Raw genomic sequence first — 19,780 nt, 5'->3', positions numbered from 1 at the left:
AAAAACAACATCATACTGTTAATCATTGATGTTTAATTGATATAATCATACTTAAAATTTTATAGTTATGAAAGATAATAATTATCGGAAAATGCATCTTCAAATAGTGAGCCTTTAAAGAAAATATCTCGCTAGTATACATTTTTTATATCATCAATTCGAATTACGTAAGCTATACATAAATATTTCGTAAGCACTCCTTAAATTTGCCAATAAAATATTCCATATAATTATGCCAACCACAATCCGCTCTCCACCAACGAAATAATAATAATTATTTATAGAAATAATTTATAATTTTTCAGTAACACATTATTTAACCCAATTTTGATTACAGCTCCAACCATATTTTTCAAAAATTCTTTGTTTATTTTTCTTATCAATATTAAAAAAAAAAAAAAAAAATACTAATTTATTTATACATTATAAAAATTATGAAAAAAACAAATTTTTGCAGGGCGCTGGTTGTACAGCTTTACTAGTTGCTGTGGTCTCAAGAAAGCTAGAACTGACACGAGCCGAAAAGCATGTGCATAATTTTATGATGGACACACAGTTAACAAAGCGGGTATATTTAATTCCTAATTAGTTAATGATTTCATTTGAAAAAAAAAAAAATAATAATAATTAATAAATTTAAAAAAAAAATATATATACAAAAAAGAACAAAATGACTTACTGTACAGAAAAAAATATATATATATAAATAACTAAAACTAAAAAAAAAATTATATATTTATATAACATAAACTGGCAACATACGAATGACTGACTGAATTAAATACTTAATTTATTCCATTTTTTCATTTGTTTGTCTTCAATTAGCTGAAAAATGCTGCAGCGAATGTTCTTCGTGAAACTTGGCTCATTTACAAACATACAAGACTAGTAAAACGGGTTAATCCCGGTCGTGTAAGAACCCACCAAAGAAAGTTCCTTCTAGCAATATACGCGTGAGTATTTTAAAAATTAAACAATTAGTACCAAACATTCAAAACAAAAAAAAAATCTAAATTCTAAATTCAAAAAAATTCAAAAAAAAAAAAATTAAATATTAAAAACAAAACAAAAACATGAAGAAAATATTTTAAAAAGCAAAAAACCAACAAAAAAACAGTCCGTGTTTAATACTAACAATTTTATTAAAAAAAAAAAAGAAAAAAAAAAAGATTAATGTATAACATCCCTGGTTTTGTCCTACCTAAAATATTTCTGACATAAAAGGTCACTAAATGTTGTCTATAACAACTAGTACACTTGAATGCACAAATAGCTATGTTTTACTTAAAAAAATATATATATAAAATAAAATATATTAAGTAATAATACTAAACACAGTCCTTTTGCTTGCACGTTTAATGCAACAACTTCATGAAGCTATTAATTTGAAAAATTCAAACCAAAAAAAAATTAAAAATTACTACCATCCCTTATTGGCACTCCCAAGCCAGATTTATTTGACCCTCAGAGGATTCACAACGAATCACCGGCTTACAACTTAGATTAAACTCGTTTTACTAGCCTGTACATAGGTTGTAAAGCCCTGTTTGCAATCACAACTCAATTGGTCGTCGTTTTTTTCAGAATCTCGTATCTCAAAATATGTGTGTGTATTTAACAAAAATGTGTATTAGTATGGTATAGTAGTATGTGTAGTAGTTTGGCTTAATAATATTCTATTAACAACACACACACTCAACAAACACCCCCAAAATTAACCAATACTTACAAAACTTTCAAACATTATTCAACACAAACAACAAATAAAACAACAAACATTAAAAAAATTAAAAAAAAAAAAAAATATAAAATTTATATTAAACGCCTGAATCGTGTATAATTTAGTGTTGTTGGTGGTCTTACACTCCATGAATGTAAACTCCAATTTTCACTTTGAATATTAGTTTCTATATTTCGTTGTAGTTAAGATTGCAGAAGCTCCCCTATTTCACTATTTCACTCACAAAATCCAATTATAATTTTCCTATCCTTTTATTTTTGTGTTGTCCTGGATATAAAAGGCCTGTTCACATTCTGTCTTTGTTTTTGAATTGTTTTTCTTTTTTTTTTATTTTGTATTCTTCTATCTTTTGAAGACGATGAGAGAGGATAGCATTTTTGAGATCCTTACCACAGAAAGGATGCCAAAGAAATCATTTATTTAATAATAAAAAAAAAAAAAAACAGCACACAAATTACACCAACATCCTTCTATATAGCACCACCCTCATCCTCATGATAAACCGAGGGTATTTATTTTATTTTGCACTCATCAAGGTAGTTGTGTGTCCTTGTAATGAATTTTCCATTTTTTGTTCTCAAATAAATACAACAACAAGCATCTCTATCAAAAGTTTATAAATAATAATTAAAAAATAAATCTTTTACGTGTTTTAAACATCTTTTTTACTATTCAATTTATTTTATTTTTTAAATAAATAGCACCATGATTTTTGTGTTTATATTTCTTGGCACCTTTTCTTCAAATTTTTACAGCTTATGGTCATAATATTGACCTATCCATGTTTATGAAATATGATTACACTCTTGAATTTTAACCTTTAAGTTGAAACTATTGTAATGGGTCTAAAATGTCATCGTCTACAAAAATATTTTTAAAAAATTCTAGCACTGTTTAAGTATAAATTTTTTTTAAATAATTGTTTTATTAATTTTTTACTTAATAATAAATTGTTGGTCCTTTAAAAAAAAAAAGAAATACAATAAAACCTTTTACACTTGATATTCCTTTAAAAAATCCTTTAAAAAAAAAATAAAAAACTCAGGTAAATATTTCGAGATACGATTTTCTGCAATCTTAACGACGAAATAATTGTCATTTCTCATCGCAAAAGTATTTTTCACGGAAGGACTTATGGACCGCAAAAATTATTACAATATAAAAAGAAAAATGAAACGAAATCATATAACTAATAATAAATAAGTTTGTAAATGTGTATTATTTTAAAAACTTTTTTAGTGTAATAACAACTAATAAATTAATTTATAGTGCATAAGGTATTTTTGGAACTTAAGAGTTTTTATATTTTAATGGTAATTAAACAGAGAGAAATTTTTATTTATAAAAGAAAAATAACATATTTTTTTAATTGCATCTATTAAACACATTGTTGATTCCAATCTGTTTTATAACTTTGAGTGGGATAAGGATAAGAGTTTTTAAAAAGTTTTTATGAGAATTTATTTTGATTACGAATCCTGATTTGAGAAGAATATTGAGTCACAAATTACGATGGTGCCTTCAAAATGTCCATCAACTTTAAATGTTTACAATAATGGATTGAGTAATTATTTTTTAACTTCGATTTTTAATAGCAAGTCGATAAGTGGAAAATAAAGGAGGTTTTTTTAATTGTTTTAACTTTTAAGTTAACGACTTTTGTGAAGTAAATCAAAGATTTGAACACTCGCAAGGAAAAGAAGTTCAATATTTATTGAATCAGAAATTTCTTTTTTTTTTCTGAAAATCATTTTCAATTGAAAAAAATCATGAATGGGTGGATATCATGGAATTTTTTATGACGAAAGCATAATTTTTATTTTTCGGTAAGATTTTGTCTTAAAGAATAATTGATAACGGTTTTTCTAAATTGAATTTAACTCCGTTTTAAAGCTTTTAAAACATGTTTTGAAATAGCTAAGACTTCCAAAAGAAGTATGTATCTCATTTATTTTCTTGTATAACAAAGCATTTTTAGGAAACCGGTTTATGGACAATAATTGTATCTACAGATTTTGTGCTGCCCCTGCATCTGTTTTACTCAGACGCATCAGTCAATGCAAAAAAGCGAAAAATGATTTGAAAATTATGGTTTTTGTCCACAAGCATTTGTAGGGTTTTGCCGGGGATCGAACTGAAGATTTTAACTCACTAAATAATGATGATGAATGATAATAATGAGTTTCAAAATTTAACTTAAAAAAAATCAAAATCCTTTTTCCAACTTAGCTAAATTCAGTTCAGTTTCATGTTACAGATATTGAAGTTCTTCCCAAATTATGCTCTTGCTTCTATTATTTAACAGAAGGTACTTGTTTTGTGACGGAGGATTTTGTTTTGCTGGCAAATCAAGTGCACAGGTTCACAAATAATTTTAAAAATTCCAAAAAAGTGCATGTTGTGTTCATTTACAAGTAGATATGCCCATTATTGAAGTTTAGAGTTCAAGTATAATAGTTTCATAGTATACTACTCTACTATGCCGTAACGTTTCGTTTTCAAATGTGATGCTAAGCTTAAAATTGGTCGTATACATACCTTTTTTTATACAAAATATTTTGGTGTTAGTTTAATGTAGTAATTTCATTCACTATATGAACTTCCCACCATAGTATATCTAACCGCCAGCCTCATATTTGGGACACATTTCCGATTTTATTAAAGAAAAAAGAGGTATCTTCGAAAAAACAACCTTCGTGGTAAATCGATGAACTAAAATCAGCCGTTAACAGAAAGTAACGACTTTTTGATAAAAAAAAAATAGAGTTTTATTAATTGTATTATTTTGCAATAATAAGTAGCTTTTGACTAATTTTTTTTTGTTGGATCAATTAAAGAAGGTATTTCATCATTTGGGGAAAATTCTTTGCCGCCGGGTACAAAGGGGTTAAGTAAATTGCACTTTTCGAATTTCGATGAAATAAGAATAACCTCTTTTTTCTCTTTTATTTGGTATCAAAATTCAAAAACATAAATTGTTTCAACTCTTTCCTTTAAAAATAAGAGAATCAATGCTTAAAAATTCATCGATTAGCTCAACTTCGCATTTTCTGGCAAACTATCATTTATGACTTAACCCCTTTGTACCCGGCGGCAAAGAAATATATTGCTTTTTTCATATAACAACACATTTAAAAATGCATTAAAAAATGAGCAATTTTGATGTTTTTCATGAAATGATTATTCAAAAATATTGCCAAAAATGAAAAATCCGCTCAGACCATATTCTAATTTTATTCATTATCTTTAAATTGACATTATATATCATATGTGTTTTTTACTTCAGTTTCTCATAAACTATGCAAGAAAAAAGTTGTTTTGGACTATTTTGTAAAAACTGACCATATTTTAGATTAAATGTCAATCTCCCATTAGCAAATTAGTTTTTTGCAATAAGTGGTCTGTAGACCTCACAAACTATGCAGAAATTTTCCAAATTTCTCGTTTTTCTCAAAATTTTGTCTGGAGGCCTCTTAAGTCCAGACGTTTTGAACTTACAGAGCCACGGATTACGCTAAAATTATAGCAAATTTTATCTTCTTTAACTGTTTGTAGTTACTTTATACCATAATATTCTGGTAAACGCTATGAGTTTTACAAAGTTTGCAGCTAATTTCAAGATGATTTTCTAACAATTTAGTGAAATCTTGTTCAACGGATCTAAGAACCTTTAAACTGGGATCGTTACGTTTCAGAAAGTGTTTCTTTTTTTGAGTACCTCTATTGTTCCAAATGAATTAATAGTCCCTTTTGATCCACAGAAGACCTAACGCAAGCTTAGCATGAGCCTTGTCTGATTCTAAACTTCACTTCTAGCACTCAAAAAGTGCGGTTAAAAAAAAATCATAAGAGAACTAACTCTGCTTCGGTACAGTTTAATAAACATGATACATTTAACAAAAAAAAAAATGATTTTTTTTTAGTTTTATTTGATCTTATTAGCAAATGTATTTGAAGCTGTTAAAATTAAGCTTGCTTTTGTGTCCAAGTCTTTGTACAAAATTTTGGCAAAATTTTGCATTTGTGTCTTTATATTTCAGATGATTGCGTTATAACCGCAGCTCGATTATTTACTTCCAAAATTTTCGGAACCAGAAAATGACGTGGATGCTAGGATTTCTGAGATGCCAGAAGATTCGGGTATTACAATAGACTTCCTCTCACATAATTGTTTTGTATACACTCAACCTACGCGCCCTAAGTTTTTGTCATCTACTTGCTTTGTTATAAACATATGTACATAAACATAAAAAAGGCAAAACTTAAGCACCAATAACTTTTTCTGTAATCTCTTTATTCTCATAATGTCATGATTCCAAAACTTGCTCTATTGTATACAAAACTTTAAATGAGCACTTGAAACCAGACCAAGTGAAACGATTTATTCAGATGTTCTTTTTAAATTGTCTCAACCTTTGTTTTTTATAACAAAAAAAAAAAAAACACCTCCTATCAAAACCATCTAGTTGTATATATTAAACAATAAAAGTAAAAGACAAAAACGGTGTGTTTTTTCACGTATGCAAATATATTACTGTCACTATAAAACTATAGCAAAACAAAAATTCTAAAACCCGAGAGATTTTTAATTAAAATAGAACTAGGGGATGTATTGCATACATATGTGCTGCTGTGCGAGTTAGCGTTTTTACACCAAACCAACTGGAACTAAAAAAGTTTTGTTGAGGCTTTCTAAGCGTTATTTTGCATTTTTTCCTACTGCATCACAATGTTATAGGACAAGGATACAAGAAAAAAAAAAAAAGAATATCTTTATTCCCACCACAGTTGCATACAAATTAGACTACTTTGAATTTGAATTGAAAATGTGCCTTTTCTAAATTAAACTTGAATAAGTTGCATTTTATGTATTGAAATTCAAAATAATAATAACCAAATGTGTTTAACGGTGTGCTTATTTTAAAATAAAACTGAATAATGTACATTATATAAATGTATAATAAATAATGTTAACTAAAAAAAGAAGTTTTGTAATCAAGAAGAATAAATTGTTTTATTAAAAATGTATATTTAAATTCTGATAATTATGTATACTTCGAAAACTAAAATTTAATGATATTTAAACTTATAAGATTGTAATAAATCAAAAAGTAAATAATAATGTAAATGTATTTCAAATGTAAAATTATTACAAAATTTCATAATAAATAAATTTTATTTGATACAATCAAATATAGATTGCGAAAAGTTAAAATGGATCAACGTAAACTCATGGATAATGCCAATACGATAACGGATATGGCGAAGGTATTTTTTTTTTTTTTTTTTTCAAAATCAAACCAATAAAAATTCTGAAATATTTTATCATTGCAAAAAACATTACTTGTGAATTTTGAAAACATTTTTTGTTTATATTTTAATTTTAAACTTTAGACTCAAAATACCGTTTACGAAATTATTTCGGATATGTCTAGTCGTCAGGACGCGATAGAAGAACGATTAACAAATCTCGAAGATAAATTGCAATCATTGCAGGTAATGTAAAAACTTAAAAATATATTTATTTTTTTATTTAAAAATTAAAAAAAAAAAAAAATTAATTAAATTTTGAATATTTAAATCAGGAACACATGGAAAGCCTTCCCGATATAATATCAAGGTGCCTAACTCAACATCAGGAACGGATAGAACAACGACGGAATTTCTTACATCCTGATGCCGCTGCAAATACGCAAATGCAAATATCTCCACAGTCGGCATTTAACGTTCCGCCTTTATTATTTCCTCATTCTAGGTATGTCATTCTAATTAATATTTTCAAATACTTGCAAACTAAATTTTGCTCAGAAATTACCCGAAAACCCTAGCTCACATAAATCTATATTTAACTGCACTAAATAACTTTTCCTGTTATTTCTTTTCTTCTACTATTCAATTTCACTATTCAGTTAAGAAATATAAAATTTCTTGAGTTATGTTTCAATACTCAAACAATACTTGACAGTCATAATCAAGTTCAAAACATAGGTCACCGTTAAATTTTGTAGACCCTTAGAACGAACAATGATGAAGACAACGTTCCCCATTAAAATCACATTGATTTTAAGATATGTAAATACTCATCTCTTGTCTCTAGAAACATATCCCCTAACAATATAATGCCCTCGTGACCCGTCTCTAACTATGTGTATCATCTGACAACAACTTGTCAAGTGAAATGTCCTCAATATAACTATGACATGTTCCCTATATAGTCTAAGAGCCAGCGACCTAAAGTTTGCAGGTAATTGCTTAGTATTCACCCCTATGAAATATGTTTAAGGACATCCCCAGGCATGTTACTGCAAAAAAAAAAGTCTCGTGAGACGTGGCAAAAACGGTCTGCCAAGCACTTGAATGTGAAAAAAATTTTAAATTAAGAACTCGACCTTAAATCAAAAAAAAAATATTTAAAGAGAACGGCAACACTTACAAAACTAAACGATACCTTTTTTTAAAGGTAAAAAGTTATACTACTTTTTGGTTTTTATATAAATGTTTTTTGATGAATAGTTTTTGAAACAAAAAATTTCAAACACAAAATTTTGAAAAAAAATTCAAAAAAAGTTCAAACAGTTTTTTTTATCATAAAATTTACCCAATCAAGTATTATTTTTTTTTTGTTTTAATTTCTCTTATATATTTTGAGTCAAACACCGAAAACTAAAAGTCAAAATCTCTTTTACTTTTCGAGAAAACTGAAAATTACCAAACCTTCTATTTTTTCACCAACGCCAAAATTACGGCTATTAATTATGTCTTTCAGAAAGGAAGTAAGATGTTCACGGGTTTTATTGCAGGAATCGTTCAATGGGTTATAAAAAAGATAAAACCGCGGAGTGCTATTAAATGAGAGGGTGGGAACTGGAGATAGGGGTGCAAAAGCCCCCTTTTTGGTTTTTTCAATATATCTCGTAAACAAAGCATAATTTTGAGATATTGTTCTTAATAAGTTTTGTAGAGAATAAAATTTCCTATAATAATAATGTTTTTTAAAAATTTATAAAAAAAATTTTCTTAACAAAACAGTCAAAACAAACAAAAAAAAAATCAAACAAAATCAATTTTTTTAGTTTTTTTACTTTTTTGGTTGTGTCTCTTATTTGGGCTGAGATAGACATTAACATTGCTCTAATAAAACATAGAAGATTAAATTTTCTTTGAAATGCTGGTCTCATCAAATTTTTTCATTGAAAATTAACCAAAATATGGCCATTTGAACCTATCTTTTTTTCGCAGATTCAGTTTTTCTCAAGTAAAAAAGAAAAATTTGAGGGGAAAGTACTATAACTTAGCAACCAAGAATTGATAGCGGTTTTTTGTAGAAGGGTTAAATACAATCATTTTTTACTATGGGAGGGGGTGTCTATCTTCCCCCGTTTAGGCGGAAGGGGTTATTAAAAAAAAAGAAAAATACTTAAAATCAAAAAAATTTATTAAAAAACAACGGTAACACTTACAGTTATGAACGATACTTTTTTCAAAAGCTAAAATTATACACTTAATTTAAATTTGTAAGTTAAGTTATTTAAATCAATTGTTTTCAAAATAAATGAATGAGCCTGGTAAAGAAAGTAGTTTTTGCATTTTTTAATTTTTTAAGGAAAACAAGAAGGCATAGGAACATAATGATTTTCAGTTTTTGATAAGAAATCAATTGAGGCTGTTTACTTTATGGATAAACTTCGTATTGAAATCCAAAGTCATTCTTAAAATAGTAATCAACGTGTTTTTTAAACTTTTTTTTCTAAAATTTTGACTTTGAAATCGTTTATTTCGAAATAGTCGGTTTAAATAACTTAACTTAAAAATTTAAATTTAGTGTATAATTTTAGCTTTCGAAAAAAAGTATCGTTCATAACTGTAAGTGTTACCGTTGTTTTTTAATAAATTTTTTTGATTTTAAGTATTTTTCTTTTTTTTAATAACCCCTTCCGCCTAAACGGGGGAAGATAGACACCCCCTCCCATAGTAAAAAATGATTGTATTTAACCCTTCTACAAAAAACCGCTATCAATTCTTGGTTGCTAAGTTATAGTACTTTCCCCTCAAATTTTTCTTTTTTACTTGAGAAAAACTGAATCTGCGAAAAAAAGATAGGTTCAAATGGCCATATTTTGGTTAATTTTCAATGAAAAAATTTGATGAGACCAGCATTTCAAAGAAAATTTAATCTTCTATGTTTTATTAGAGCAATGTTAATGTCTATCTCAGCCCAAATAAGAGACACAACCAAAAAAGTAAAAAAACTAAAAAAATTGATTTTGTTTGATTTTTTTTTTGTTTGTTTTGACTGTTTTGTTAAGAAAATTTTTTTTATAAATTTTTAAAAAACATTATTATTATAGGAAATTTTATTCTCTACAAAACTTATTAAGAACAATATCTCAAAATTATGCTTTGTTTACGAGATATATTGAAAAAACCAAAAAGGGGGCTTTTGCACCCCTATCTCCAGTTCCCACCCTCTCATTTAATAGCACTCCGCGGTTTTATCTTTTTTATAACCCATTGAACGATTCCTGCAATAAAACCCGTGAACATCTTACTTCCTTTCTGAAAGACATAATTAATAGCCGTAATTTTGGCGTTGGTGAAAAAATAGAAGGTTTGGTAATTTTCAGTTTTCTCGAAAAGTAAAAGAGATTTTGACTTTTAGTTTTCGGTGTTTGACTCAAAATATATAAGAGAAATTAAAACAAAAAAAAAATAATACTTGATTGGGTAAATTTTATGAAAAAAAAAACTGTTTGAACTTTTTTTGAATTTTTTTTCAAAATTTTGTGTTTGAAATTTTTTGTTTCAAAAACTATTCATCAAAAAACATTTATATAAAAACCAAAAAGTAGTATAACTTTTTACCTTTAAAAAAAGGTATCGTTTAGTTTTGTAAGTGTTGCCGTTCTCTTTAAATATTTTTTTTTTGATTTAAGGTCGAGTTCTTAATTTAAAATTTTTTTCACATTCAAGTGCTTGGCAGACCGTTTTTGCCACGTCTCACGAGACTTTTTTTTTTGCAGTAACATGCCTGGGGATGTCCTTAAACATATTTCATAGGGGTGAATATTAAGCAATTACCTGCAAACTTTAGGTCGCTGGCTCTCGGTCTAATATGACCTAGCTACATATATGTGCCCTATATGACCTTGCCTATAGTAAAATTTCCTCTAGCTGAATGTTTTTTATAGGAATAGTACATTTATTCTAGCCACATGTCCCTTAGCAACATGATGCGGTGGCTTTATATATACATACGTCACCCATCGACATAATCTTCTCACCATTTATGTTCCTCTAGCTAAATGAAGTTAAGCTAATAATTGTTCTTAGCCAAATGTATCGACCCAATGGGTTGGCCATCCTATTCTTAACTTGCATGTTCCTTAGCTATGTGTTTCGTAAATATCATTCGTAAGTATCATAAATGAATGCCTTCTGTCTGCTTTCCAACCGAAACTTTCTTCTAGTACATTTTCACTACACGTACATTCGGTGGTGAAGTCCAAACAAATTTTAACGTCACGTACAGACAATGTAAGTCTTATGCAAAACAGACAGAAGTTATTGTAGGTGAGGATGATTTGCTTGCAATATTGATTGCACGATAAAAGAATAAACTTTAAGAAACTCTGCAAAGCTAAGACTAAAAGTATTGTAAATTCTGTACAGAGCTTAAATACATATTCATAATGTCAAGTCAATATTTGGTTAGTCAACATTAAGGTTTTATCTTCAATATACGTATTTCAAAAAACAATAACCTTTTAGGGAATGCAAAAATATTTGCTAAACAATTTTGAAAATGGATCTAAATTTTCTCTAAAATGGGTCTAAAATTTTTCGAAAATCTTAAAAATTAATTTGTAATGCATAACCCTGGTCACTGTGAACTCATATCTGAAAACCAAAACTTGTTTCGAGACTTTAGTCTGCAGATTTCTGCGTACCAATGAATGTAGGAAAAAAAAAATGTTTGGATGCAAATAACTTAGCAATCTGACCTCCGAAAAACTTTTGGTTTTTTAGTTATAAATAGAGCTTAAAGAGACCTTTCTTTTGATGTCTCACTCGATGAAATTGTAGGAAATTTTTTAAAATTTATTTTTTTCGGCAAGGGGTTAACCTTGACTTTTTCACGAAAATCCAAAAAAAAAAATTATAATTTTGCTGTACCTAAATGCATAAGCCTGTTCAATGTGAACTTATATCTGAAAACCAAAAGTTGTTTCAAAACTTTACTCCGCAAATTTTATAGGAAAAAAATGTTTGGACGCAAATACTCCGAGAAATTTTGGGTTTTCAGTTCTTAATAGAGCTTAGAGAGACCTTTTTTTTTATGTCTCACTCCATGAATTTTGGAGGAATTTTTTTTAAAATGCATTTTTTCGGCAAGGGGTTAACCTTAACTTTTTCACGAAAATACAAAATTTATAATTTTTTTGCAAAAATCCATTCCCGAATGTAGGAAAATAAATGTTTGGATGCAAATATCTCAGCAACGAGACCTCAGAGAAGCTTTTGTTTTTCAGTTATAAATAGAGCTTAGAGAACTATATCTTTTGATGTTTCATTGAATTTTTTTTTCGAAAACATGAAAAATTAATTTGTACCTAATTTTGTTTACCTAGGCATAGGCCATATGCCACTTTGAACTCCTTCGAGTAGGTATATGAAAACCAAAACTTGTTTCGAGACTTTGGTCTGCAGAAATCTGCCTGCAATAATTGTAGGGAAAGCCCCAGGATCCCAGTAGCTCAAGGTATTCCTCTCCTGGCAAAAAGTTTTGGTTCCAATTGCGGCTTTTAAAAGAATTAACTTTCAACTGCTCTATTGTTTGTGGTCAACGTCTTCAACGTTAATGTACAAAATCTGTCAAAAATCGAAACGAATTATCTTAGGTTAATTTAGGTTAGGTAAGGTAAAGTTCTGACAACTGTGATGTCATCGCCATCACATCTTAGCCAGAGAATGTCCGATTGTGATACTATGGATCTATAGAATCATTCTATACGCCTAACTATTGAGGGCTTTTAGGACGAATTTATTCACTTACGTATATTTAACCCTTTGCAGGCACACCTCTTTGTGACGTGATAGGCACAGGGGTGTGAATTTGGCTTCTACTTTTTTTCATGTCGCTAGAACTTTTTTATGTCTCATATTTTATAGAGAAAACGTATATGAAATTGATGAGGAATTCAAATATTGCATTAGCAATTCAAAAAAATGTATTTACACCATCATGAAGAGCCTTTTTTGCGCCCACTTTTTTGAAAAATTGTTATTTTTTTACTTTTGGATTAAAGGGTTAAGTTATAATTTATGTCCCAGTACCCAAAAGAGGTGAATATTAAACTAATGCACGAGTTTATTGGAGACGAATTCAATATATTTGATAGCAAAAACGTCGTTTAGTACCAAATCCATTATTGTTAGAGTTTCCTTGCACCTAAATATCTTCAATAAAACCAGATTTTATTAAAGTTGGTCTAAGCTTGCTCTTTAAATTAAAAAAAATTTGCTAAATCTTAATTTTCCTTTCTATTTACCAAAAAAACAAAAAATAATAATAATAATTTCTAACTCATTTCTTTAAGAACAAAAAAAATCCTCTTTTAAAACCGTAATCTATTACTATTATCTAACTGCTTTTATTGTGCATAGAAGCGTTCCTTCATCTAACAACGCTGCTACATACCATTGGCCAACAAGTCCCATACTACCACCTATATCTAGTAGAACTCCACATTTAGTGCCTGAAACTCATATGTCATCGAACGGATCCACAGTTGTTAATAACTACACATCTTCCAACAAATTTGGCAGTTGAATAGAAGAAACTGAGTTCACGTCCATAAACTTACAAACGACTGGAGAAGGAGATGAATGCGATATCGAATCTGATTATAACACCGAAGATTCACAAAAACAACAACAACAACATCAACAACAATTATCATCATCTGCGAATACATCAACATCCGCAGCAAATAAGTTCACAAGAAAACGCGAACGTGTGTGCAATAATAATTCTAATAATATTATTTCTAAAATGGCGTACTGCAATGCCTTTTCGAAATAAACTAATAAAATAAGCTGAAAGCATTTAGTTCATAGACACTTTAGGTATACAAAAATTCTAGCCAATTAAGTAGGAATTTAAATGATACAAAACTATAAGTTTTTATAAGTTTTATTTCAATAAATTAAAAAAAAATTTTTTTAATTAACAAAAACCTGTAATATAAATTAATCTAATTCAACTTTTGTTTTAAGTAAGGCCGAGATGTTATTTTTTTGTATTATTATACTAGCTAAAACCTAGAACGGCAACACTTAAAATTTAAGAAGAGAAATTAGTAACACAAAATGGTTCCCAGTAATTCTTGGCCAGTTTTGATGTTCTACCTTTTACTTTATTTACCAAAAAATGCTTTAAAAAGAAACGAAACAACACCTAGTTACAGATTTAAAAAAAAATGTAAAAATAGAAAGACTTGTAGGAACTATCTCTAGTTCAAGACCGTAGGAACTATGAATTATAAGGCGAACAGAAAAAATAAAAATGTAGAATTTTTCATCCCACTATGTTGCCAGACAAAAACAAAATTCAACTGAGGCAAAATTGCCATACATTTTTTTTAGAAATTATTTTTTAATTTTACCTAAACATAGAATGTATTATACAAAAAAAAAAAAAAAAAAAAAAAAAAAAAACAAAGAGATCGATTTTTATAAGTGTGAAACTGCGATAAATAAAACAAAGAAAAAATAAAAAAAAAAAAAAAACAAAATTGAAATTGAATTTTAAACGTTTTCATCTTTTTTTTTAGAATAAAAAAAGACTTATAACATAAAACATGTAAAATAAAGTGAAACCTAAGCACATAAAGGAATAAAAAGAAAAAAAAACATTAAAAATATAAAGAAGCATAGCTTTTTTATCTGTTAATTATTTATTAACAAATATTATTCATTATATAGTTCAATTTTATAGCTCTGTTTATTCATAAACTATCATTATAAGCATCCTATTTAAATAAATTTTAAATTGAAAATAAAAATTAATAAAAAACAAAAACTCACTAGATATTATGTACGTGACTATAATAATAATGTAGTCATTTTAATAAAAAAAAAAACAACAATTAAATACAAAATCTTTAAAAAACAACGCAAGTAGTAATAAAAATAAAAGAAAATAAAAGCAGAGCTATAGAATAAATCATATTAAAATTAAATTTAAAAAAAAAAATACCCCCAACGACGATAAAATGAGACAAAAGCTATTCAAGACCATTTAAATTTTTGAAAAAGAAATACTTTTTTGTTTTGTTACTTTTGCTTCCTTTTTTATTTTAATAGATTTAATTCAATAAGCAGAGTTGTTTTTTTTAATTACATATTATAAAATCTTACAGTCGAGCCCCGTTGCACATTCTCCGGAAATTAAGCTTAGAATTCGGTTGTTTTGCACCGGAAAACATCATTGCCAAAAAGCAAATTTGCAAAAGTGGCATCGGTAAAAACTGTACTGGACGACAAAAAAAATGTCGATAGCAAGACTTTGTTATTTTTATAGATTTTAGTGTGTTGAATTCAAAACTGATTACAGATTTATTCTATCACGTCTATTTTTTTAGTTTTACTTATCAGTCATTTTATTACTATTTTCGATATAAAGTTTCAAAAGCTGACTTTCAATTTATTCTTTTTTATATTTAATCCAAAATATATGTTTTTCTGTAAAATTTTTTAATGAAAATCAAAATGTCACAAAATTGTATTGCCTTCAAAAAACCATAAGTTGTTTTAACCACAAATTTTGAAATACCATAAATTTCTAGAAATAATTTCGAAATGAAATAAACATTAGACAGTAAAATATGACTTTTGAAATCGCCTACATAGTTTTGCAAACCAAAAATTAACGGTCCATGTAATTTGAAAAGTACCCAACAACCGCGTTTTTGACCTTTTTATGTTTAGGTATTTTAAAAAATTGCCAGTGAAATTTTGACTTCAGATTTGGAATCAGAACACAAAAATCCTTTTTAACCAGTGTCATTGATTAAATAGACTATTCTAAAATCATTAAATCAAGTATAATTCGACAATTCTCTTTGTTTACATGTCTGCTTAAGTCGAAGTTGAGCTAACCACTATTCAGTCATCATATAGAGTGGAGCAGAGTTTCGTTCTCGTCTCCCCAAAAATTCAAATTGGAAAGCCTGTGCGATTTAATTTGCTTTATTTAATAATTTATTTAAGCTTTATTCAAAATCAAATAAAATCCCTTAAACAGTGAGATCTTCTGATGGGCACATAAATTTGCTGCCGAAACGCTTCTAAACAATTATAATTAATTCAAGGCGAACTTAAAACTAAGAACTATACCAATCTGATTATTTTATGTAACTTCACACAGCTCGATAAATTCAATTAAAAGCTTTCTATTGAGCTAATTTGATATCTGAGAATGATCTTAAAAAAACTTGAACTAGCTCGAAAAACTCGAAAAACTACCAGCTCAAACTGAAAATGAATGTGAATGAACATTAAAGACAAATTCCTAAAATAGCTAATTCAAAAATCTAAATAAAAATCTCAGAGGTTTTATTTTTTGTTAACTATTTTTTAACTTTTTCTTAATTTTTAAATAAATCGAAAAGAAACTAATCTTTAGATTTTGCTAATTATGTATATAATAATTGTTAAATTTGAAAGCTTTTTAAATATTTTTAAGCAATTTTTGAAATCATTTATGTGTGGATTTGGCAGGAGACAGTAAGTAGGTTTTCTTTTACTGGCTTAAACATCGTACATTGTACCTTTTTAGTCTAACCGATCATTTCGGGACCTCTGTACATTTTTTTTTAAATTGTTTTCGAGAACAGAATTTTAAGTTAGGAAAAAGTTCTTAAAACGCTAGATACTATATGGACATATGGCAGCGAACTTAAAAAAAAATTATTTTTCAACAGGACAAAAGGATGAAATTCTTTAGTAGTAAAGTAGTAGTAAACGTACTGGAAAGAAAATCTATTCATGAGTTCACTACTACTTCCAAAAGAACGGGGCTATTGAAAACAATAGCAAATATCTATTACTCTAAAGCCAGAAAAATTTCTGAACCGATTGTATTAGGGTGGGAAAATGGGAGCTTAAGCTTATCCAATTATAAAAACCTTTGCATTTATGAAATTGGGGTTTCTTTAGACTTTTAAATTGAAGTTGATTTCCATATCTTACAGAGCTCTATTTAAGCTTATGGCAATCTTTTTACATTCTCAGAAAAGTTTTTAAAGAAATAATCCGAACAATAAAACTTGTAACTAGGTATTTATCAAAATACATATGTTTTATTTTATCTAAATGTATCGTCAGAATTATTAAGTTAACATTTCCAATATTTTGGAAATGTTGAAAAATAGTCATCACAACCCATTTCCGACCTTACAAGGGAAAAAAGAATTTCTCTTCAACTTCTTTTTTTCTTTTTTGTTCAGCTAAATGTTGCTTAAGAAATATTATTTATATTAACGTTAATTATTTAAATTTGAAATGGTCTTGAATGGCAAGTACTGCTAAATGTGTGAAGATACTAAAATGTTTTGACGCCAATAAGAAAACAATTTAATAAAAATCAACAACATTTCTGATGTTATAAGTCGAGCTTTGCGGTTTTTCATTTGCTAGAATATAGGTGAACAAGCTTTTTTCAAAAATTTCTTTCTTTCAATTCTTTGTGTTTAAAAAAGTATGTGGAAATTAGATATTATAAGTATTATAATACCAGATGTACAAGAACGAGAAACAAACCACAAAATAAAGTATAAACATCAAAAATAAATAATCTATTCATATTATAATACCAACATTAATATTATAAGACTGTCAACAAAAACCAAAAAAAAAAAAAAACAAAAAAAATCGAAAGCTTTATTGGATTACAATTTCAACTGTCCGGAGCTCTAAAACTTGCCGACTTTATATAATATTTTGTTAATCCCCCCCTCTAAACAAAAACAAAACAAAAATATATCTAAATGTATGTTTGAGGATTTGTACCTTCTTGTTCACAATTGACTAAGTGCATTTTTATTATTATTATCAAAAAATAAATAAATCTTTCTAAATCTCTCTATTCATTTTTTTACATAATTTTAGATACCTTCTTATTAAAAAAAAAAACTTTATATACAAAAAAAAACCTAATAACCATAGATTTTTAACAAAAAAAAATTAATAAAACTTTTAAATTTTTAACCATAAATTATAGGTTTCCTTGAAACAGCTATACAAAAATAACTGTGTATTTCATTATTTTGTTAAAGTTTTTGGATGGTTTCACCCAACAAAACATAAAACACTGAACCAATTATTTTATTATTTTAAACAACAAAAAATACAAATATAAGCCAAATATAGCTTTATGGTAAAATACCTACAACAACATCAAATCATGGTTTTATACAAATGGAAAACTGCATCTCGATTATTGAAGTTAAAATTTAAAAAAAAAAGAAAAACCAACTAGTCATTAATACCTATACCTACACAGATGAACACATACACTCACATCAAATTATATTAAACTGGAAAAAATAGCTTTAAAAGTCCATTGACAAAAAATAATAATTATTATAGTTGTTCACATCTAAAACACACATTTACTACAATTGCATGAATTACAAAAAAAAAAATCTAAATAGAAAATTTTAAACCAAATAACCCACGACATTAAAGCATGAATATGCTAAAGTTGTTATATTCATAACTCCACTAATGCATACATAGTATATTATGTAAACCAAAATAATAATTCTACTACACACTTCACACACAAACGAACAAACACTCGAAAAATTAAAAGACAAAACTAAAATTAAAAAATAATTTAAAAAATAAAATAAATAATTGAAAATATAGTTCGACGAACAAAGACCAATTTATAGCAGACTAAGTTTTAGAACAAACAAAAAAAATAAAATAAAATGAACGGCAAAAGAATAAACTAAACAAGAAAATTAAAAACCAATGAATTTGGAAAATTAAAAAAAAAAAAAAAAAAACAAAAATAGGGGTCATCAATAAAAGAACAACATCAACAATAAAAGTTAAAACAAAAAAAAACTTAAACTTTTACTTAAATTTAAACCAAAAAAAAAAACATTAAATAAACAGACAAAAATAAATAAAAGAAGAAAACGTGTTTGCGAAAAGCTTTAATATTTAGGGTGCCTACATTTGCAAAAAATTAGAATATTAAATACAATTTATAAAATAAAAAAAAAAACATAGTGAAAACGATATATGCTATAGAATCGTTAGTTAATTCTTAAAAAAAAATAGAAAAAAAAAAAACAAATTTACTGTTAATTTTCTTGGCCCCCCAGAGAATGAAATTTATAGAAAATAGTTATTATTATGTTATTATTTATTATTATCATTATTATTATTATTAATTATTACTATGATTATAACGCTTTGTAAAAAAGAAACAACAAAACAAAAAACAATTATTATTCTTATATAAAAAATGAAAACAAAATAAATTTTAAAAAATTGGAAAAGCATTTTTTATTTTAACAAGTTTTTCTCTGCGATTGGCCTTCCGAAGTGAGTAAGGGAATATTTGTACCCCTCCTGTCCTTCGATTGTACTTACCACAGTTTATAGTAAAAATATAATAAACTTGTCTTGTTACTTTTTTCAATTACAAAATTAATCTAAAATCTTTTTTATATTAAGGAAGGAGAATTCAATGCTCTTATATTTTTAAGGGCCAATTTTTCAACAGTCAGATAAACCTCAGATAGTGCTTATTCCTAGGAATTTCTACTTTTTTTATATTGACTTTATTCGTTTGATAGGCTAACTGATGATTGAAAAATCAGGGCTAAGTAAACTAATTTTCTTGATCATGTTAACATCAAACAGCAAAGATTCATAAAACGTTTATAAGACACTGGTCAACGAAATTCAATTTTTTTTTTTTTTTTTTGCAACAAGAACTAAAAAATATATTTTTCTGAA

General features: G+C 27.2%; 1 protein-coding gene across 7 annotated transcripts in view; it reads left to right on the top strand.

The window, feature by feature from the left end:
- LOC129911576 (small conductance calcium-activated potassium channel protein) overlaps positions 1-18,921 on the top strand; it is a 233,909-nt gene extending 214,988 nt beyond the window's left edge. For 5 of the 7 annotated variants that reach the window (XM_055989409.1, XM_055989412.1, XM_055989407.1 and 2 more), the window contains 6 exons: positions 458-568; positions 826-953; positions 6,940-7,009; positions 7,136-7,237; positions 7,327-7,496; positions 13,406-18,921. In XM_055989409.1, coding sequence (XP_055845384.1) covers positions 458-568; positions 826-953; positions 6,940-7,009; positions 7,136-7,237; positions 7,327-7,496; positions 13,406-13,571 — 747 coding nt within the window. In that variant the 3' untranslated portion in view covers positions 13,572-18,921. Of the gene's footprint in view, positions 1-457; positions 569-825; positions 958-6,939; positions 7,010-7,135; positions 7,238-7,326; positions 7,497-13,405 lie in introns of those variants that run through there. The other 2 variants (XM_055989411.1, XM_055989414.1) reach the window with 2 other exon arrangements.
- The last annotated feature ends 859 nt before the right edge of the window (positions 18,922-19,780 follow it).

This window comes from Episyrphus balteatus, chromosome 2 (genome assembly GCF_945859705.1).
Source record: "Episyrphus balteatus chromosome 2, idEpiBalt1.1, whole genome shotgun sequence".
NCBI classification, from domain to species: Eukaryota; Metazoa; Arthropoda; class Insecta; order Diptera; family Syrphidae; genus Episyrphus; species Episyrphus balteatus.
Note: the sequence above shows the minus strand (reverse complement) of the source record. Positions and strands in the feature narration are given on the sequence as shown.